General features: G+C 50.5%; 3 protein-coding genes across 5 annotated transcripts in view; 2 read left to right on the forward strand and 1 right to left on the reverse strand.

The window, feature by feature from the left end:
* Rusc2 (RUN and SH3 domain containing 2) overlaps window positions 1–3,118 on the forward strand; it is a 56,680-nt gene extending 53,562 nt beyond the window's left edge. For all 3 annotated transcript variants that reach the window (XM_048329805.1, XM_048329723.1, XM_048329884.1), the window contains 4 exons: window positions 554–600; window positions 1,251–2,082; window positions 2,171–2,308; window positions 2,398–3,118. In XM_048329805.1, the coding sequence (XP_048185762.1) occupies window positions 554–600; window positions 1,251–2,082; window positions 2,171–2,308; window positions 2,398–2,599 (1,219 nt within the window). In that variant the 3' untranslated portion in view covers window positions 2,600–3,118. The remainder of the gene's footprint in view (window positions 1–553; window positions 601–1,250; window positions 2,083–2,170; window positions 2,309–2,397) is intronic.
* Window positions 3,119–3,437: 319 nt separating this feature from the next.
* Window positions 3,438–18,154, reverse strand: Fam166b (family with sequence similarity 166 member B). The gene is made up of 8 exons (XM_048348213.1): window positions 17,797–18,154; window positions 17,050–17,227; window positions 5,232–5,297; window positions 4,632–4,855; window positions 4,367–4,548; window positions 4,108–4,159; window positions 3,837–4,034; window positions 3,438–3,567 (listed from the first exon to the last, which is right to left on the reverse strand). Exons 1-8 carry the CDS (start codon window positions 18,152–18,154, stop codon window positions 3,479–3,481), a joined length of 1,347 nt encoding a protein of 448 aa, XP_048204170.1. The 3' UTR covers window positions 3,438–3,478.
* Window positions 17,184–22,443, forward strand: Tesk1 (testis associated actin remodelling kinase 1). The gene is made up of 10 exons (XM_048330047.1): window positions 17,184–18,427; window positions 18,569–18,690; window positions 18,812–18,860; window positions 19,353–19,499; window positions 19,835–19,917; window positions 20,075–20,165; window positions 20,362–20,445; window positions 20,584–20,673; window positions 20,822–20,936; window positions 21,270–22,443. Exons 1-10 carry the CDS (start codon window positions 18,224–18,226, stop codon window positions 22,154–22,156), a joined length of 1,872 nt encoding a protein of 623 aa, XP_048186004.1. The 5' UTR covers window positions 17,184–18,223; the 3' UTR covers window positions 22,157–22,443.
* The last annotated feature ends 38 nt before the right edge of the window (window positions 22,444–22,481 follow it).

Genomic DNA, 22,481 nt, shown 5'->3' on the forward strand with positions numbered 1-22,481 from the left:
GGATCTGCAGGATCTGAGTCAGACCTCAGGCTTAGGTGCCACTTCTTCCATCCAGCTGAAACCACTCAGCAGGCAGTGCTTTCCCACCGTCCCCACCACCCTCTGACACTGATCACCAACATGCTCTTCTTTTACATTGAAACCTGGGCCCTGTGAAATTAATTAATCTTGTGAACCCTAATCCTCCCAATTCCAGCTCTGCCTTGAAGCCCAGGTCCACCTTAGAGCCCACATTGTAGTAGTATTCATTCTCAAGTATGGGACCCCTCATCCACTTGGGCCCTGGGCCGCCTGGCCTCTCACTCAGTAGACTTCTTGAGTCTCATGCAGACTGATTCCATTCTGGGGAAAATGATTGGATTGTCAATCACAGGTTCCATTCCCTACATCTCCCTACTAACTTTGTGGAATTATATTACATGAAGTGAATGAGGTAGCAACCCTACCATAGAAAGGAGAGGGACATCTCTACTTCCTATCCATATCTGTCTCCTTTGCATTATCTGGCTGTAACCACACAAGACTCAACTCTTTCTCACCTATCTCCCTACAGCATCCGGTCTCTGGAGTTCTGGTTCAATCATCTCTATAACCATGAAGGTAATGCCCCAAATCTGCTCTTTCAAACTCAATTTAGGCCAGGCCTCTGAGGGAATCTGTCTTTGGAAGCTAGTGGTGGAGAGGCTGATGGGCCATAGGCCTTCATCCTCAGAGCTTTGGGCTTCTAGACAAGTCCTTCCTCAGTCTCTGCTTCAGTTAGAACTTTGGAGGCAGCAGGAAAGTGGGGCAAAAAAAAAAAAATCAGGGTGGTCAAAAGCCCAACATGTCTTCTCTAAGTCTAGAGCCACCATCCTTTTGGGTGTCAGTGTTTGTGCAGACGTCATCGTGACCCCGAGTGCATGGTATGCACACAGCCTGTGCAGCAGTGTACAGTGGCTTGCCCAGGTTACTTTCTTTTTTTTTTTTTTTTTTTTTTTTGCCAGTTCTGGGGCTTGGACTCAGGGCCTGAGCACTGTCCCTGGCTTCTTTTTGCTCAAGGCTAGCACTCTGCCACTTGAGCCACAGCGCCACTTCTGGCCGTTTTCTGTATATGTGGTGCTGGGGAATTGAACCCAGGGCCTCATGTATACAAGGCAAGCACTCTTGCCACTAGGCCATATCCCCAGCCCACCCAGGTTACTTTCTAATCCCTTCCTCTTGGGCCAGGCTCTGCTTTTCTGTGTTACTCAGACCCACTCTCTTTCCCTTAGATATCATCCAGACCCACTACCAACCCTGGGGATTCCTGAGTGCGGCTCACTCCGTGTGCCCTGGTCTCTTTGAGGAGCTGCTGCTGCTGCTACAGCCTCTGGCCCTGCTGCCTTTCAGCCTCGACTTGCTCTTCCAGCACCGACTGCTGCAAAGCGGGCAGCAGCAGCGGCAGCATAAGGAACTGCTGCGGGTGTCCCAGGACCTGCTGCTCTCTGCCCACTCAACACTGCAGTTGGCCCGGTCCCGGGGCCAGGAGGGCCCTGGAGATATGGACAGGGTGGCCCCTGGGGAGCGGGTGAAGGGTGTGGGTGCTCCAGCAGGTGGAGAAGAGGATGAAGAAGAGGAGACAGAAGGGGTGGCAGAGGCAACTGGGGACTCCGGGAATGGCAGGTGGACCCGAGGCGGGCAGGCTGGCTGGTGGTACCAGCTCATGCAGAGCTCCCAGGTCTATATCGATGGCTCCACCGAGGGTTCCAGGTTCCCTCGAGGGAGCAGCAACAGCAGCAGTGGCACTGGCAGTGAGAAAAAGAAAGGGTCAGGAAGTGGGGGGCCTCCCCAGGCTCCACCCCCCCGAGAGGGAGTAGTGGAGGGGGCTGAGGCCTGCCCTGCCCCTGAGGAGGCCCTTGGCCGGGAGAGGGGTTGGCCCTTCTGGATGGGGAGCCCCCCTGACTCTGTGCTGGCCGAGCTGAGGCGCAGTCGGGAGAGGGAAGGGCCCACAGCCCCATCTGCACAAAATGAGGAAGGGACCTCAGAGCCTTCACCTGGGGGCATCAAGTGGGGGCATCTCTTTGGCTCTCGGAAAGCTCAGCGGGAAACCCGGCCCACGAGCAGGTAGGAGCCTCCCCCCAGGTGTAGATATGACCATGAAAGAGCGTGGTCTGAGTCGAGACAAAGAGACAGATTGACTGTTCTCCCCTAGGCTGCCTTCAGACTGGCTGAGCCTGGATAAATCCATGTTCCAGCTCGTGGCACAGACGATGGGCGCCCGCCGGGAGCCTGAGCCCAAGGAAGGCGTGCAGGAGCCCGCCTCTCCTGCCCTGCCCTCCAAGCCTCCATGGTGAGCCTGGGAAGTGGAAAGATTTGGGGTGGGGGGCAGGGTTTGGCTTTTCATGGGGTTTCTCTGACCTCCATGTGTCATTTCTCCAGTGAGGTGCAGGCACTGTGCCATCATCTGGCCACCGGCCCTGGACAGCTGAGCTTCCGCAAGGGAGATCTCCTCCGCGTGCTGGGGCCAGCAGGAGGAGACTGGCTGCGCTGCAGTCGTGGCCCTGACACTGGCTTGGTGCCCCTGGCTTATGTGACATTAACCCCAACTCCAAGTTCAACCCCTGGAAGCAGCCAAAACTGAGGCCCTGTGCATGCTGGTGGCCTCAGGGACCCTGATTACCCCCACACTCAGAGCCTGAGAGCACTTCCCAAGTCCACTGGCTTGGCCACACAAAGTAGACTGAGAGCTGGGGCCACATAGCCCTGTGCTGGCACCTGCTCCCTGTGCTCAGTGTTAATTCCTCCCGTTAACTGTCCCAGTGACCTCGTCCACACCTCCAGCAGGAAAGGAGGGAAGGGACATGGCACTGGGCTGCCAGGATTTTCCCAGTCCAACTGGGACTCCTCTTCCATGGGTGGGGACAAGCAGGTCCCTACAGAGCGAAGTGGCCCAGAAGGCGATTTGTAGGGCTTCCTAGGCCAAGTGAACATGAAGATGGGTAACAGTATTGGGGCTAGATCCCTGAGCCCCCCCCCCCCCAGCTGTAAATAGGCTGTGACCAGTGCCTGGTCATCAGAAGAGGGAGGAGCCCAAGCTTCTGTTTATGTATTTATTTATTTATTTATTACATCTATTAATAAAAAAGGTGCTCAGCCTCCACACTATTTTCTTGGTGCTGTCCCCCACCACCAATCCTTCCCACCTCTTCTTTCCAGAAGAATGATGGATGTAGAAAAAGACAAAGGAAGAGCCAGGCACCAGTGACTCAGGCCAGTAATCCTAGCTATTCAGGAGGATGAGATCTGAGGATCAAGGTTCCAAAGCCAGTCCAGGCAGGACAGTCCTAGAGACTCATCTCCAGTTAACCCCCAAAGGGCTGGAAGTAGAAGCTGTGGTTCTTCAAGTGGTAGAATCCTAGCCTTGAGCAAAAAAGCCAAAGAACAGTGCTCAGGCCCTGAGTTCAAGCCTTGTTGCCGGCACCAAAAAAAAAAGACAAAGAAGAACTTGAAGTCCAGATACCTAAGCCAGGAGCTGCTTCTGAGAGCTGTTGAGGCCCAGGGCATCCTGGGTGAGATGCCCAAATGTGTGGCCAAACTGGAACTTATACCCTGTGTGGCCAAGAGAACCTGTCATTGTAGCCAGTGGCATGAAAAAGCCAGTTAATTCTCAGCCAGTTGCCTGAATTCTAAACTGCCCACCAAAATCTGGCCCTAACTCTCCACTGTGAGGACCTCAGTTTCCCTTTCTTTCTATTGAGAAAAGCTGGATCACATCATCTGAGACCCCCCCCTCTCCTGTCTATTTTCCTCACTCACCAAAACCACCCTTGTCCACACAAACATTGTAGTCACCACAGCCTCCCTCAGGCGCTTCTCACCTGGCACATAGCCCCCATAGTGGGGCAGAAGACCCGCGTTCTGAAGGTAGGTTCTAGGAAGTGGGGGGAGAGGCTGGAGCTCCTCCTGGGCCCTGTGCCGAGGGTGCTTTTGCCCAAATTCCTGCAGTGCTTGGTTGGTGAGCACTGGGAAGCTGCAGCCAAAGAGGAAGCGAGCTCGGGGCACATAGCCAGTGAAGCCTGGGGGAATGTGGACACTGAGTGGACGTCCCTGGCCTCCCAGGCCTTTGTTCATTACCCCCCCTCCTCTCACCTGACATGAAGAACTTCTGAGGGTCTGTGTCATCCATGGAGTAAGGAGAAGCCTGTGAGAGAAGGTGACAGAAGAAAAATAGGTGCGTCACACGTTCATGCTCGCCAGAAGATGAAGCTGGCAGTTGAGCCCCACCCCTCTGTACCCACAGCCACGTGACCTGTGGTCACCCCTCGACCTAGACACAAAGCCAAGCACCCTCACCACTTCTACTCCTCCACACACCCCAGCCCCACCTTCTTGCTTTTACTTGTTTCACCTTCTGCTCCGGCTCTTCTGCCTTTGGTTCCTGGTGTTCCTCTGTGTCCTTTTCTTCCTTGGCCTCCTCCAGCAGCTCTTGACTCCTCTGCCTCCCATGCCACTGGGTAAAATCATTCAGAGCCTCAGCCCAGACCTGGCTGCAGTTCTTGGCAAAGATGAACTGTGCCTGGGGGACAAAACCTAGCAGGCGAAGGCAAGGAAGATCCGTTAGGATCTGAGACATGCTCCAGGCTGGGAACATCTGTTCACACCTGTATACAGACCCGTGTACCCTGGGATCATGCTGGAGCTGAGTCTTTCGTGCCCACGCCGGAGAGGTGGCCTCTCCCCGAGAAGCTCAGGCGATCTCGGAGGACAAATGGGAGGCAGAAGTGTGCGGCGGGCAGGAGGCCAGGCAATGCCAGGTGGGCCTTGAAGTAGCTGGCCAGTCACCTGCCCATAGGTCTGTCCCATGCTGAACTGAAGTAATGGGCAGTGTCCAGTGTACCTGTAGCATAGGATCCACCCACTTACCTCCAGGATCCCCCACCCCACCATGCCCAGAGACAGAAGCAGAGACTTTAAAGCCCCCATCTTTCCAGACACAGCTGCAAAATCCATTGGAATAGGCATTTCTAAATCCTCTGAGCTTTCAGCCCCTCCTCTTCGATACTAGCTGTTCCCAAGGACAAAACAACACAAAGCTTTGTAGCAGACCTAGATATCTCTTCCCTCTGGGTTTCTTTTCCATCCAATACCACACACCCCCTAGCCTCAGGCCTCCAAACCTGTATATCTACTTGACCCTAGGGCTAAGTGACCCAACTCCTAGGACCCTAGACCTCCATTTCTAAAGCCTGCGGGGAAGCAAGTAGAAAACTTACCCTGGAATATAATGAGGGTTCCGAGGCTTGAGCCCCGGGATGAAAGCGCTGGTCATAGCCAGGCAGCTCCTTTGTTACCCTTCTAGCCTAGCCTGAGCCTCTAGGCTCTGTGTACTGCTGTGTCCAGGGCTTCAGGGGCAGCGGAAGGGGGCGGGGCTTCCGGGGGAGACGGGAGCACTGGAATGACAACTGAGCTGTAGAACAGGCTCCCTGGGCCATCCTGCCACCTGAGCAGGGAGGCTGCTGAGGGTGTATAACATGGCAGCCCCACCCCTCTAGGTAGGATGCAGACCAAAACTGCTTAGGCCATGCAGCTCCCACATCCTGCTCTGACTTCCCTGGCCTAGCAGGGCTGGAGAGGGGTGCCTCCCCGAGGCTCCTTGTGGAAGGAGCAGAAGTTTAGTGGAAAGATCTGAAGGGAGCCTTGGCCCAAAGGGGAGACAGAAGGGGGAAAAAAAGATCCTGTATGCCTCTAGGACATAACATTACATTTATTATCAATTATGTAAGAAAGTACTTCTTGAGTGGCTCGTCCACTCAACAAAACATGCCATGCTCTGCTCAGACCTGGAAGGTGACAGAATGTACACTATGTGGGAATCAGGAAAACTAAGTTCCTTGGGCCTTTGCGCAAATCCACACCCCAATGTCCTCACAAATGCAGATAGGACCATTTGCCCTCTCCCCTGGGAGGTCCAAATGAACATGTATGAGTATTTTCCAACTCAAGACTATGAGACCAGAATGAGTGGCATAGGGTCAAGAGCACAGGCAAGGGACAAAGCAGGGGCTCATACTCGCTGTAGCTTGAGTGGGGACCTTGACCTCTCAGAATAGGTGACTTAACTCCTGAACCTGAATTTCCTAAATCCTAATGTGAGTGGTAAAATCATCTAGCCAGTGCATGTGAAGGTGCTGGCTACTGCAACTGAGTGTCCTCCTTTACTCATTGTCTCTGTTTCTAGCACAAATGGGAGATGAATAAACAGTTAGAAATTAAGTATATACTAATATTCTTTGTGGGTGAATTCAGTGGATGAAGATACAAAGGCAGAGCTGGGGTTTGAGACCAGCAAGCAAGTTAGAATTTGTTAAGAAATGACCCCGACTCTTAAGAGAAAGTACCAGCCAGAAGGACCAGATGGCAGATAGGCAGTGAGGATGATTAAGATTCAGATCTGGGGGCTGGGAGTGTGGCTTTGTGGTAGAGTGCGTGCCTAGCATGCATGAAGCCCTGGGTTCAATTCCTCAGTACCACATACACAGGAAAGGCCAATGTGATGCTGTAGCTCAAGTGATAGAGTACTAGCCTTGAGCAAAAGAAGCTCAGGGACAGTGCCCAGGCCCTGGGTTCAAGCCCCAGGACTGGCCAAAAAAAAAAAAAATTTCAGATCTGGGCTTGATTCCCAACCAGACTTTGTGAGGCAAAGACTCCACTCATCTTCCTAAGGAAGGCTACGAGAATTCCTACACTGACATGTCAAGAATTGAGCAAGAACACAGGGCCCCAAGGAATACATTTCCTATTTCTCCCTGCTCTGCCAAGGATGGCCTTGGTAAATGCCATTTAGAATTAGTCTGCTGGACTTGGCTCACAGTTAAGGCGATCTGCCAGAGAGTGGGAGCTGTGGGGACAGCCCAGAATAGCAGTCGTGTGTCAAGGTAAACAACCTTGCCTTTGGATTCTGTTGGCTGTGCAGTTTCTACCTATTCCCTCCCCCGTCTTCCTTTTTCTTCTTGTTGTTCTAACCAGCCACAACTTCAAGGAGGCTTGGAAAGGCAGATCCAGGAATGAACCTTGATTAGGCCCATAATGCCAGTCCCATTCCCCCTGCTGACAGCTGGGTAAAGTTTCTGACATTACCCAGAACTAGGTGGAATTTTGGCATTCTGGACAATATGAGAAAGTCTACTGAGGAAAAAGAAAAAAAAAAAACAAATTGAAACGCTAGCTTCATTAGTTATGGATCTTGACCAAATTCATTGAGCCTCAGTTTTCTCATCTGTGAAATGGGAAAACGAATGTACGTCTCTCAAAGCAGGATAAAACCCATTAGATGAAGCATAATAAATGATTGTTTCTATCTGGTGAATGTCTGTGTCTATCCAAGTGCTAACTAGCTTGATGGGAATGAGAGAAAAGACAGTCAAGGGCAGTAACAAATGTAAGTTTGGAGGGAAGAGTCTGTAAAATTGAAAAATGGAGCTGGGCTCTGGTGGCTCCCACCTATAATCCTTGATACTTAAGAAGCTGAGATTTGAAAATTATGGTTTGAAGCCAGCCTAAGCAGAAAACTCTATGAGACTTTTACCTCTAATTAACCAGCCAAAACTCGGAAGTGGAGCTGTGGCTCAAGTGGGAGAACACCACAGATAAGCAAAAAAAGAGAAATTACAAGGCCTTGAGTTCATGTCTCAGCATACATGTGCATGCACACACATACACATGCACACACATACACAAACACATGAAGGAAAAGGAGGGAGGGAGGGAAGGGAGGGAGGGAGGGAGGAAGGATTGATTAGAATTACCGTTTGAGATATGGATTAGAACACAGGTATAGAACGAGGTTTTCTGCAGAGAAAACCATCATAGCCCCAGGCTCCCTGTCTGATCGCCCCAGCACAGAGGGAAGGAGGAAGAAACTAAGAAACAAATTAGAATTAGTCACATTTCTGATTTAGAAGGAAGCCTGCTCTACTTGCCTATTGCTATTATTTCTATCTGTGCAACTAGTGTTTCTAAGCCCCTGAAGAGAATTCTACCTAGGACAGGGTGAAGGGGCCCATAGGAATTCTCATTGCCTCCATCCAGTGGGTAGTCATCACAGTAACCAAACCACAGCTTGCTCCTTCAGAGAGCTGCCACACCCACTGACCGGAGTAGGGTGTGGCTGTGGAAATATTTATAACTGGAGACAGCATCTCATACAAGATGAAAGTCCACTTAGGAAAGCAGTTGGCAGCAGCCTGCCCACTCTTCAAGATATCCGGAATGGTGGTCCCTAGCTTTCTGGTCTGTCTTTGATCCTGTCCAGGAATTGCTTGGAGATCTTAGACAGATCTCACATGAGTCATCCTTGAGGCAAGGATTAATCCCCTCTATCAGGATGAGTTTAAAAAGTCGTGGGACCTTTGAAACAAGTTCTCAACTTAAGAGACCACCAACATTTTAAGTAGGAAGAACAAACTCCAAAGCATTATATACAACACAAAATCTTGTTTTAAAAAAAAAAAAGTATGGATGAGGAGGTAACAAACAGTACAAGAAATGTATACAATGCCTAACATATGAAACTGTAACCTCTCTGTACATCACTTTGACAATAAATAAGAAAAAAAATGATCTTAAAAAAATGTAACTGAAATAAATTTTTTTAAAGTATGGATGAAAAAACTATTAAAAGGAAAATCTGGAAATAAGCATGAGTCTTAGGGGCTTCAGATGGTATAAGATCGTAGTTAGATGCACATTGTTGTCAAGTGTTACTTTTGTTTACCGTAGTGCTTTTATTCATTCATTTTCTCTTTCTTCCATTTTCCCTTCCTTCCTATTTTCTTCCTCTCTTCCTTTTGTACCATATTGAGGATTGGACTCAGGGCCTTGCCTATCTGCCACTTGAGCCACACCCCAGTCCAGGAATAGTTTTCATGAATGCTTATTATTACACAATGCAACAAAAGATAAAGCAGAGCCAGATGCCAAATACTTGTAATTCTAGCTACTCATGTGATTGAGATCTAGAGGATCAAGGTTTGAAACTAGTCCAGACAAAGTCTGAGAGACTCCTTCTCCAATAAGCCAGGAAAGAAACAGACTGGAGGAGGCATGGCTCAAATGGTAGAGTACCAAATGTAAGAGAGCAAACCTAGCATGATAAGGCCCTGAGTTCAAGCCCCAGAGGCCAGGAGGGAGGGGGCATAAAGCAGGTACCAATAATGAGTATGTGTCATTAACCAACGATTATGATAACCCAAGTCTATGTGTTTGTAGTCCAAAGAGGAAGGGAAATACATGTAGAAATTATCATGGCACTTGAACAGATCAAAGGAAAAGAAACAGTGGGGTCTTTTCTGGCTTTCTACATTTATAACATCCTCCAAATCCACAAGTATTAACAATCATTTGGAAAGCCTACCAACTTAAAAATGTCTCTTTGGCAATTGTATTGAGAAATATGTTCACATATCAGTAGCTTTATTAACTAGCATTAAAGATGACACATTGGAAGCCTTCCATATCCAGCATTCTGGCAGCATAGATGTTGAGAAAATACATAAAGTAATCAGCTTTATGTAGGTCACTGAGGTATTGCTGATCTCACACAAAGGAGTCTTTATATTTTTTTGGAAGCGATGGCTATGTTAAATGTATACAGTTTATACCCCAATAAGGCCATGATTAAAAGATAAAGGAGGGCTGGGGATATAGCCTAGTGGCAAGAGTGCCTGCCTCAGATACACGAGGCCCTAGGTTCGATTCCCCAGCACCACATATACAGAAAACGGCCAGAAGCGGCGCTGTGACTCAAGTGGCAGAGTGCTAGCCTTGAGCGGGAAGAAGCCAGGGACAGTGCTCAGGCCCTGAGTCCAAGGCCCAGGACTGGCCAAAAATAAAAAAAAAAAAAAAAAAGATAAAGGAAACAAAGTTTTTCTGAAAAATGTTGTGCTGAGGTGGGGGAAAAGGCCTTTACTAGCACCTTCAGTGCAAAGGACAGCAAGCAGACATCCGTCTGGGAAAGATGACAGCTATCCACAGCCATCATCAGCTAAGAGCTGGTGGCTCAGACCTGTATACAAGCTACTCAGGAGGCTGAGACCTGAGGATCACAGTTCAAGGATAGCCTGAGCAGGAAAGTCTGTGAGACTCTTATCTCCAACTACCTACCAAAGAGCCAGAAGTGGAGATGTAGCTCAAGTAGCAGAGCACCAGCCTTGAATTAAAAAATTAAAAAGCTAAAGGACAGTGCTCAGGCCCTGAGTTCAAGCCCTGTTGCTGGCAACCCCACCCCCCAAAAAAGCTACCACCATAATGTGTGTCATGTATCTCCTGAGAGGTGAGATTGTGGCTATGTCTCCTGGGGATCCTTGGAGTTAGGGATCATAAGCATGCAACTTTGGCAGCAGTCAAAGTATGCCCACAAGCAAGGGAGCCATGTGTCCATTCACAAAGGAGTCTTTCAGGAATACCTTCCTCTCTCTCAAAAACTTACATATATAATATGTTATATATATTACACAGAGGCTGGAGGGACAGCAGCATGGAGAAGAGCTCCCTGAGAGCAGCTCTTGCTTTGATGGTATGATTCTGATAAATATGCACTGAAGAATTTCTAGGGAAGGTCCAAGCCTAAGTATGGAAAACTACACACACACACACACACACAGAGAGAGAGAGAGAGAGAGAGAGAGAGAGAGAGAGAGAGAGAGAGAGAGAGAGAGAGAGAGAGAGAGAGAGAGAGAGAGAGAGAGAGAAACACAAAGATAAAAATGCTCCAACGTAGGAAATCTTGGCAAATGGTCCCCCGTGTCCACAGCAGAATCTGAAGCCTCCCCTGAAGTGAAATTTCCCTAGACAAACAACAAACTAAGAGAAAGCTACAGGTTCACACACAAAAAAAGTCCTCGTGTATAAGAAAACAAGCCACTTATGCATAAGTCATCAGAAACATTGAACAGTAGATTTAGATATCCTAAGATTTAAAAGAAAGTTTAAATATTTCAGGATGCCACTTGGATAAGGAATGGAAAACAGATTCAGAATGTTTCCTACCAATAGCTAGGAGAAAAGCAGAGGTTAAAGGAAACAAAGTTTCTTTCAATTGTGCAGGATGAATAATTGTGCAAGATGAATAAGAACACAGAGTGACTGTTCTTAACAATGTCATATTGTATACTTAAAATTGGTTACCATAGTAGATTATTTTCCTATTATACCCTTCTAAGAAATCAAAAGGGTGGGCCTTTGGGGAGTGTTCTCATCCCTAAACAAGTAGGTACGTAGGGCAAGAAGAAACTCTTATTTTACTTTTGGGACTGAGGTTTGAACTTGGGGCCTAGGAGCTGTCCCTTAGCTTTTTTCCACTCAAGGCTGGCACTCCACCACTCGAGCACCACTTTCTTTCTGGCTGTTTCGTTTTGTTTTGTTTTGGTGCTGGTCCCAGGACTTCAACTCAGGGCCTGGGAGCTATCCATGAACTTCTTTTTGCTCAAGCATTCTACCGCTTAAGCCAGAGCTCCACTTCCAGCTTTTTTTGAATGGGAGCTTGTTTCTTGGAGATAAGAGTCCCATAGACTTTACTGCCTGGGCTAGTTACAAACTGTTATCCTCAGATCTCAGCTTCCGGAGTAGCTAAGATTACAAGTATGAGCTATTGGTGCCCAGCTAAATAAGACAAATTTTTAAAACTTTTTTTCCATTTCTTTATTGTCCAAGTGATGTACAGAGGGGTTACAGTTTTATACATAAGGCAGTGAGTACATTTCTTATCCAACTTGTTACCTTCTCCCTCATTTCCCCCCACTTTCCCCCTCTCCCCCCCAAATAAGACAATTTAAGAACATGATATATTATTAAATTATTAGTTCATAACCATGCAAAGAAATTCCCATTGGTCAACCTTGGAAGCTTCTAGGAAACTAACATGCTATTTACAAGTTGGCTAAAAGGGAAACTAATATTCATCCAGCTTTCCTATGAACCATATCTCTATGTAACAAATAGTGAACATGGCCATGACAAATGACTGAGACAACAGGAATTTAAGGGAAGAAGGAGTTATTTTGGGTCATTGTTTTGGCAGTTTCAGTCTATCCAAGCAAAGAGCAAAGCAGTTCACACCACAGAATCAGGAACAGAATGCCTGTGCTAGCCACTTTTCTCCATTTCCTCCTTTTAGTCCATCTAGGCCCCCAGCCTATGGAAGGTGCTACCCACATTTTGTCTTCCTGGAAACTCTTCACGGGCACACTCTACTAATCTAGGTGCTTCTCAAGCCAGTCAAGTTGACAAGATTAATCATCACATGATAAAATAAGGGATGACAGAATAAGGATAGTATTTCCTAATTTATATTAATTAATCAAGTGATACTCAGGGACAATTTTGTACCCAGGGAACAAGTGGCAATGTTGAGGGACATTTTTGATTGTCACACTGAAAGTAGATGCATCCATTGGGTTAGAACCAAGAATGCAGGGAATTATCCTAGACAGGGCTTAGGTGCTGAAAGACAACCTCCTACAATAAAGAATTATCTAAACTGGGTGCCAGTGGTTCACACCTGTAATCCTAGCTACTCAGGAGTCTGAGATGTGAGGATCCCAGTTCAAAGAACACTAGCTTTGAGTGTAAAAAGCTCAGAGACAGCACCTAGGCCCTGAGTTCAAGCCCTGCAACCATATATATTATCATATATACTATATATGATATATATATGACATATATATATGTCAATGGTGTCTGAGAAAATCCTGATCTAGATGATGATAGTCAGTTACTAACATCAAAAAAGATCAGTGTTGCGCTGGAGTAGCAGTGTATGCCTGTAATACACACACACAAGAGGATCGTGAGTTCTAAGCCAACTGAGATCCTGTCAGGAAAACTGAAGGCTGGGAATGTGGCTAAAGTCATGCTAAAGGGGTAGGGAGAGGGGCTGGGAATATGGCCTAGTGGTAAAGTGCTTGCCTTGTATACATGAAGCCCTAGGTTCAATTCCTCAGCACCAGATATATATATATAAAAGCTGGAAGTGGCACTTTGGCTCAAATGGTAGAAGGCTAGCCTTGAGCAAAAAGAAGCCAGGGACAGTGCTCAGGCTCTTGAGTTCAAGCTCCAGAACTGGCCAAAAAAAGTGTGGGGGGGGAGTAGGGAGGGAGGAGGAAACCTAATGTCTAAATATAAGTATTTGGAGGCCAGACACCAGTGGCTCATGCCTATAATCCAAGCTACGGAGGAGGCTGAATCCAGCAGCATGTTTGGTAAGCCAGCCAGAAGGGTCAAGGAAACTCCCACCCAGAAGTAGATGTCTTTATCTTCCTTCAGTCCTGACAAGCCAGTCTCTGTGTTTCTATGTACTTTGTTGTTGTTGTTTTTTCTTCTCAGCTAGTACATCTTATGCTTATTTTCCTACTCTGTTTCCATGGTGGTGAGGGAAGAATTAGGTGCTTATTTTTTGGCACCACAATCAAATAGAGCAATGCCTGGCTTGTTCTGAACCTTTTTGTTGTTGTAGGACTTAAACTCAGGGCCTGGGTGCTATCCCTGAGCTCTTTCATCCAAGGCTAGCACTCTACCACTTTGAGCCACAGCTCCACTTCTGGTTTTCTGGTGGTTAATTGGAGGTAAGAGTGCCATGAACTTTCCTGCCCAGCTGACTTTGACCCATGATCCTCAGATCTCAGTTTCCTGAGTAGCTAGGATTACAAACATAAGCCACTAGTGCCTGACACATTTGAATATTTTGATCCAACCCTCTATTTGCTGTTAAAGGATCTGAGGAGCCCTTATTTCCTCATATGGGCTGGTCCTGTATATCACCCAACTTCTTGGCAGCATGAAACCCACTTCATTGCACTGTCAACCCAAGCTATCATGAGGGAGCTCCAATAGCCTCCAGACCACTCAGACTCAGATCAAACAGAGAAGGGAGGATATGGGGCACAAGATGTGAGACAAAACCAGAGACTGGAGAAGAGAGTAAGCCAAATTTTTTTTTTTTTTTTTTTTTTTTTGCTGTCCAGGGAGTCGTGATACCTTTGGAACCACTCCCACAGACCTGGTGAAGAAGATTGCTTCAGGTACAAACATGCTGGGCACTGGAATAAAGAATGACCTCAGGGATGACAGCCAGTAAAGACACCCCATTGCCTATGCAAGAAAAAGTGGCACTGGAAACAGGATTGCCCTCCACTCTGACGGAGCTAAGATCACATCATGACTGCTGTCCATGTCCTCTGTGGCCCCCACCAAGACCATCTGCATCCACAGGGCAGGACCCTATTATTAGCTGGACAAAGCCAATAAGCTTACTTGATTCCTAGTTGATATGGGAGTCCCCCAATACATATACTACTATGAGAACTGCAGGAAGGCCTCTGCAGGGACAGTTCCCTCCTCTTCTCTGCTGTATCTAGGAAGACCAAATTGTTAGCCATCAATTTGCCTTTGTATTCTAAATTGAAACTACAGGGTTAACATGTAAAGATTTTAGGCTTTTGGTGTATTTCCTCTCCTGTCTTCTTGCTTGTACTGAAATAGTTTTGTTGTTCCGCAGTTTTGTTATCTTAGCCACCCCTAGCTGGTATGTAACATTTTGTAACTCTTAGAGTCACATAAGACCAAAAGGGGAAAATATGAAACAGGACTTCTGGAGAGCTGAGATTTGAGCTCAGGATCTTATGCCTGCTTTGTAGCACTTAAGCCATTCCAATGGCTCCTTTTTGTGTCAGTTATTTTCAAGCAAAAATATAACTTTATGCCCAGGATAACCTAGACTATAATCCTCCTATTTGTGTTTCCCTTTGTCTCTGGTATAACAATGTGAACCATAGGCCCAGCCACTAAGAAGGAATCTCAGAAACTTTTTATTTCCAAGGTAGGGACCTCAAGTCATGATTCCCCATCTCTATTTCCCAAGTAGGTAGAATTAGAGGCTTGAGCCACTATACCAAACGGTATAAGGAGGTTTTTAAAGGTCTACTGGCCACACCTGTAATCCTGGCTACTTGACAGGGATCAGGAGATTCACAATTTGAAGCTAATCTTGGTAAAAAGTTATATTTCCCTCTCAGCTAAAAGGCTGGTGTGGCAGTGTGTGTGCCTTTCATCCTAACTATGTGGGAGGCCTGAGTAAGATCACAAACCAGGCAGACAAGGGCAAAACCATCAAGACTCTTCCTGAATAATAATGTAGCCCTTTTTCAAGGGCTGCAGACTAGAAGTAGGGGTCAAGTGGTAGAGCACCAGTCAAGCAAGCAAACTCAGTGAACACAAGGCCCTGGGTTCAAACCTCAGTACTATCAAAAGCAAAACAAGGGCTGGGGATATGGCCTAGTGGCAAGAGTGCCTGCCTCATATACATGAGGCCCTGGGTTCGATTCCCCAGCACCACATATACAGAAAATGGCCAGAAGTGGCGCTGTGGCTCACACGGCAGAGTGCTAGCCTTGAGCAAAAAGAAGCCAGGGACAGTGCTCAGGCCCTGAGTCCAAGCCCCAGGACTGGCCAAAAAAAAAAAAAAAAAAAAAAAAAAGAACCACCCAGCAGCAAGTGGGGGGGACTAGAGGCCTGGCTAATTGATACAGTGTCTTTCCCAACAAGCTCAAGACATGAGTTCTAACTGAAGCACCAAAACAAAGCAAGTACTTTTACCTGCTTTCACATCTTAAAAAGTAGGCACTACTTTTCTCCCTTTATAAACCTCATCCCAATGATGATATCTACTTTTGTGGTCACCCTTGAGCCTCACCTTGACCTGCTGCTTCTCATAGTCATCTCTACCTATACCAACCTTCCCTCCTCCTTTATTTTTTTTTTTAACTTCAGTTGATCTCGCCAGTAGCTAAACTAGAAACTAAAAAAAAAAAAAAAAAAAAATCAACCCAGCATATACGCTTTCTCTCCCAGGACTGACTTTGAATATAATCATCCAGATTTCCCACCGTAGATTTCCTCCCATCTGAATTATCCTATCCTAGCTCAGCCTTTCATCCTATCCTGATGAAACCACCAGCACAGCCTCTTTCCTAACTCATATCCTTGCTTCCACATAACCACAATGGTGATCTTCCTAAAAATTGATACCTGGCTCTTTGGCTGAAATAACTGTCACCAATACAGTGATTCTCCCGACCCAGTATCTCTTAAGCTAGTTATAATGACATCACTTAAAATGTGGCATGAATGTAGAGTGCTTATAGACCTTACGCAACTATAGCAAATTCACAAACAATTGTGAATGTTAACATTTTAACATTAACTTTATGTAGTTTGGCTGAGACCAAATGTCTGTGAAAAAAGGGGGGGGGTATGCCCTAAACAGAGGCTGTTCTTCATACCTGCCTCTCTCCAGTCTAGGAACGATTGTAAATGACACTGGTTCTTCTTTTCCCAAACTTTTGAGATACCTTCCCTTGTACGGAGCACTGCGACAGCATCTGGCCTTCTTCGCTCTAACCCCAAGGCATTAAAGCCCCGCCTTCATTCCTTTCCCATTAGCCTTTAACCAGCAAATATACTCCCTGGCTCCGACTCTCAAAACTTGTGTATGACAGGACACAGAAGACGGCCACCCACGCCCAGACCTCTGCTGGCTCATATTCTTCTTCACTTACCACACAAAAGGACATGTTAACATGCTTTAAAATTTTTGAGAGCCCCCTGATCCTCCACTGCTGCCTGTCTCCATTCTGCCGCTAGGTGGCAGGAGACTCAAGGACGCCGGAAACTGCTCGATAGGGAAGTCGACCGCCAGGATCCAGTGACGGCAACCAGGCCTTGCAATGATTGGCTATTCCGCTAACGACCTGCCCCGGGAGGGAGGAGACCATGGCAAAACCGGAAGCGTCGGGTACGGCGAGAGCCGTGTCCTGAGGTTGGGCTTGCGCACTCAGGAAAGAGGGCAGGTGCAGTTCCTTGTGGCGCCGGGAGGGGGCAGACCCGGCTCCTGCGTGGTGGAGCGGCCGAAGCTGCTGAGGGAAGTCACACGGGGAGCGGGGCCGAGCCACGCCGAGGGGGAGGAGTCACCTTGAGAGGAGGGGTCACAATGACTGGTGGAGTCACGCTGAGAGGTCCTGACGCGTAGGAGGAACGCACGGAGGAGTGGGCACAGCACTGAAGGGTTCTGGTGGCGCTGATGGTGGCAGTGTCATCCTCAGGGAAGGTCCCCGTGGAGGGGAGGGGTCTCGGGGAAAGCAGTCTTTGAGGGGGCGGGACTTCGTGAGGGGTGGGCCCGCGCGGAAGGAGGCGCTTCCCGGCAGGTGGAGGCTTCTCTCTGAAGAGAGAGAGAGGGTCATTTGGACAAAGAAGGGAGGAGGTCCAGGTTGGGTGGTCTTGGGAAGGATGCCCTGGAATCCGAACTTTGTTCCGGGGAAGTAGGATGGAAAACAGAGGCATCTGGACCGAGCCCGGGACCGGCCAGCCTCCGGGTAGCACCGCAGCTCGGCGAAGGTAGAAGGTGTTACCAAGTCCAGAAATTGAGGGTAGCGGAGTGGAAGAGAGCCGGGAAATGGGTAGTCGAGGCCGGAGCTCAGAAGGGGAAGGTGGACGAGTTGCCGGGCTGCCTGCGGTCGTGGCTGGGCCTTCGAGGTCTAGACCTCTGCCTTGCTGGTGGTCCGTGGAGCCCAGGAATCGGGCGGCTCGCTGAGCCCAGCCCTCGACGGACATTGACACGAGGGAGGGGAGAAAAGAATCCCGGGACAGCGCGGAGACGTTCGAGCTTCGCGAACGCACAATCAGCGCCTAATTCTCTCCGGTAATCCAAGCCCAGCCTGAGGCCTTTGGACCCCCGACGCCCCAGACCGGCTCGTGGGGAGTTTGGCGGCCCACGGCCACTGGGCGTACCTGGGGGGCGTGGCCGCCGCGCGAGGTCCCGGCGCGAAGGAGTTAAGCGGAGGCCCGGCCCGGCCCGGCCCCGCCCCGCCCCTGGCAGGCCGCGGAGCCTGAGCCCCAGCGGCGAAGCGGAGCCGCCGCCGCCCGCCCGCCTGTCCGCCTCCGCCTGCGGGGAGCCCGCCCGCCGGCGCCCCGGAGCGCCGCCGCCGGCCCCGCCGCCACCGTCACCTCGCGGCCCAGGCCCTGAGCGGAGCGGCGTCCGTCCGGGCCCTGCTGAGCGGCGCGGCGGGGGCGGGCCCCGGATCTCCGACAGGTCTTCCATTCGCCGGCCCGGAGCGCGAGCTCCGCATCGGGCTCGGCCCGTACCCATGGCGAGCGCGGCCTGCCCGGGTCCTGGGGACCCTGCCATGTAAAGCAGGCCCGGGCTGGGGGCCCGGCCATGGCTGGGGAACGGCCCCCGCTGCGGGGCCCCGGGCCGGGAGAGGCGACCGGGGAGGGGCCGGGGGGCGCCGGCGCAGGCCCGGGCCGGGGCCGCCCCTCCTCCTACCGAGCCCTCCGCAGCGCCGTGTCCAGCCTGGCGCGCGTGGACGATTTCCACTGTGCGGAGAAGATCGGGGCCGGCTTCTTCTCGGAGGTCTACAAGGTAGGACTGGTCGGGAGGGCAGAGGGGCGGGACCGATCTGCTACAGGCTGGAACTTGGGGGCCCGCGGCCAGGGTTAGGGAGCCCAGACTTCAGCTACCCACCCGACCTGCCGGGCACCTGCCGGCCTTTACCGCCCGCAGGTCCGGCACAGACAGTCAGGGCAAGTCATGGTGCTGAAGATGAACAAGCTCCCCAGTAACCGGGGCAACACGCTAAGGGAGGTGCAGCTGATGAACCGGCTCCGGCACCCTAACATCCTAAGGTGAGCAGCCCAGCTGCCTCTTGCAGAGCAGCTTGATGGATGGGAAGGAAAAGGAAAGATCCCGCGGGAAAAGTCGGGGACTCGTACAGCCTACCCTCCTTCTACTCCCATCCTCTTCCAGGTTCATGGGGGTCTGTGTGCACCAGGGACAGCTGCACGCTCTTACAGAGGTAAGGACAGGCCAGGAGGGGGAACCCACTGCCACCGTGGGGAAGGGAGACCTTGAGAATAAGCAGCCCAGGACCGCCTCCATCAGCAGGCTACCTGAACTGCCCTTGGGGAAGACAATCTAAGAGGCCTCAGCATCTCATTCATTCCCTGTTGTCCCTAGAGCAGTGCTGCCCATATAACTTTCTGCAGTGATGGAAACCTATCTGCACTATCCCAGTATGCTAGCCACTGGCCACATGTGGCTAGGCTACAGCATGAGAAATGTCCCCGTAATAGAGGAACTGAATGCTTAATTGTATGTAAATTTCATAACAAAAAGTTGCACAGGGCTAGCAGCTACAAAATTGGAACGTGAGTGGAAACCAGAAAGCACAGACTCACCCTTCTGACCTTTGTAATCCTCAGTGTTCCCCTGGCTTGTAAGTGAGACAGGTAGGAAACAGAGTGAAGCCTTGACTTGCATTCCCCCTCCTCCCACCCCTCTGTCTTAGTATATGAATGGTGGGACCCTGGAACAGCTGCTCAGCTCCCCTGAGCCCCTGTCCTGGCCAGTCAGGCTCCACCTAGCCCTGGATATTGCCCGAGGGCTGCGGTACCTACATGCCAAGGGTGTGTTCCACCGAGACCTCACATCTAAGGTAGGCTGAGGGGAGATAGGGGCATCAAGGAGTTTGAGATTATTAGGTTAAATTTAGTCCCTGGATGTTAGAATGTGGATAACAGACATATTCTGATATTGGAATGGCAAAATATTAGGGAATATTGGGGCGGGAGGCTGTGGTGAGAAAACTACTCTGAGGAACTGAGTAGTACTGGAGTGTTGAATGGTGCTGCAATAGTGGGGTGCATTGAAGAATTGGGAGAGAAGGTTGGAGCTGTGTGGGAGTGGCAGGGCTTTGGGTATATATTGGAAGACCAGAGATCAGAAGGTGATCATAGGACACCTATGTGTGTGTGTGTGTGTGTGTGTCAGAACTGTCTGGTCCGAAGGGAAGACCAAGGCTTCACAGCTGTCGTAGGTGACTTTGGGCTGGCTGAAAAGATTCCTGTGTATAGGTGAGGTGAATGTCCTTGTTACCCCCAAACTTCCCAAAGGCAACCCGTCTAAATGAAGCCCTCAGTGACATTCCCTCTGGGGCAGGGTGCGGGCTCCCCTCTTCCCCTCTTGCCTGGAAAGAACAGCTGGATGTTTCTGACCACCCTGTCCCTGCAGGGAAGGGGCAAGGAAGGAGCCATTGGCTGTGGTGGGTTCCCCATATTGGATGGCTCCAGAGGTATTGCGGGGTGAGCTGTACGATGAGAAGGTAAGACATAACCCTTCAGAACCCAAAGTCGTCCCCCCAGAGACCCTTGAGATATTTTTCTCTTAGGGCTCCATCCCAACAACCACCCTACCCAGATATGCAGGAACCCCACTGGCCCTCTATGCCCGAATCCCCATTCCAGCACGTGAAAGTGTGTCTGCTCCTCCTCTTGACGTTATTATGTGCTGCCCCCTAGGCTGATGTCTTTGCCTTCGGGATCGTCCTCTGTGAGCTCATCGCCCGAGTACCTGCAGACCCTGACTACCTACCCCGTACTGAGGTGACTGTCTCCATGTGAAACAGGAGGCTCCACAATAAGTAGCTCCTAACCCAGGCAGGCTCTGTGGAGGCTGCAGGCCTCATAGGGATGTGGAAGAAGCCAAGGTAGGCTTATGTAGCCCCTGATCTCTCCTCACAGGACTTTGGCCTAGATGTGCCTGCTTTCCGAACCCTGGTAGGGAATGACTGTCCACTGCCTTTCCTGCTTCTGGCCATCCACTGCTGCAGTGTAAGAGCCCCCCCACCCCACTCTCCTCCTGGCAGACAACCCCCATCTACACCATGGCTGCCCTGTGGGTCCCAGGTGATGGGAAGAAAACTCAGGGACTCTCCCTAAGAGCCCTGAATAAAGAAGCTACCCTGTCTCTACCTGTCAGATGGAACCCAGCACTCGCGCCCCCTTCACTGAGATCACCCAGCACCTGGAATGGATCCTGGAGCAGCTGCCTGAGCCAGCCCCCCCTGCCAGGACTCCCCTGATACACAATCAGGGTAAGTGAGCATGACATGGACCCAGTAAAGAAGCCCTGGTGGCTTTCTCCTTAGAACTCAGTTATCTGGGGGAAGCCAAGTGGATTTATTAGGTGAGAAGGCTGGGAGTTGGCGTAGGGTAGGGTGGGAGGACATCTTAAAGCACATAGTTTTCAACTGGTAGAGTCTGAGGGAGCGGAGGAAGGAAAGAAGAGATAAAGGTGGTTGGAGGTGAAGCACCCTGTGGGATCCCTTTTCTAAGCTCTAGTTTCACCATCTCCTGGCAAACAGCGAGGCCCTCCAGAGCTCTGCTCAAATACTGAGAACAGTGATCGCAGGCTTCTCTGTCTACAGGTTCTGTTCCAAGAGGTGGTCTCTCTGCCACGCTTCCAAGGCCTGACCCCCGGCTCTCACGAAGCCGGTCAGACCTCTTCCTGCCCCCATCACCAGAATCACCCCCAAACTGGGGGGACAATCTGACTCGAGTCAACCCCTTCTCACTACGGGAAGACCTCAGGGGTGGCAAGATCAAGCTTCTGGACACACCCTGCAGGCCAGTCACCCCCTTGCCCCTGGTACCACCGTCACCACTGCCCTCCACTCAGCTGCCCTTGGTGAGCACGCCAGAGACCCTGATCCAGCCTGGGACGCCTCTCCGACGCTGCCGCTCACTACCCTCGTCCCCTGAGCTCCCCCGACGGATGGAGACTGCACTGCCAGGTCCTGGCCCACCTCCCGTGGGTCCCTCAGCTGAAGAAGAGATGGAGTGTGAGGGCAGTAGCCCAGAACCTGAACCCCCAGGACCGGCTCCCCAGCTTCCACTTGCTGTGGCTACAGACAACTTCATCAGTACTTGTTCTTCCGCCTCCCAACCCTGGTCCCCTAGACCAGGACCTCCCCTCAACAACAACCCTCCCGCTGTGGTGGTGAACTCCCCACAAGGCTGGGCCGGTGAGTCCTGGAACCGGGCCCAGCATAGCCTGCCCCGAGCAGCAGCCCTGGAGCGGACAGAACCCTCGCCACCCCCTGCCACTTCCCGGGAGCCTGAGGATGGGCTGCCCTGTCCTGGCTGCTGCCTTGGCCCTTTCAGCTTCGGTTTCCTGTCCATGTGCCCCCGTCCCACTCCAGCTGTTGCCCGCTACCGCAACCTGAACTGTGAGGCAGGCAGTCTGCTCTGCCACCGAGGGCACCACGCCAAGCCACCCACACCCAGCCTGCAGCTGCCTGGGGCACGCTCTTAGCAGTGGGGCCTGTGATCTCAGGCCTCCAACTTTAGTCTGAGGACACCCTGTGAGGACAGAGTGCACTTACTGGACAGTGTCAGCCCCACTTGGCTGACCGGCTCTGCTCCCTATAGGGAGCCTCGGCATGGACTCAATGGACAGAGCACTTTGTATCCAACCCTGGGCCCGCTCTCCCAGGGGATCACTGAACCACACAGCATTGCTGACGCACAAGACTAACACGTGCAAATTATTTAAAAATATGTCAATAAAACTGCCTGGCTGGCTCCGGGCCGCCCCATCCACTCAGCCCCTGCGCCCTCCTCCCCCCACCATTTCCAGT

Source organism: Perognathus longimembris, chromosome 1 (genome assembly GCF_023159225.1).
Source record: "Perognathus longimembris pacificus isolate PPM17 chromosome 1, ASM2315922v1, whole genome shotgun sequence".
NCBI lineage: Eukaryota > Metazoa > Chordata > Mammalia > Rodentia > Heteromyidae > Perognathus > Perognathus longimembris.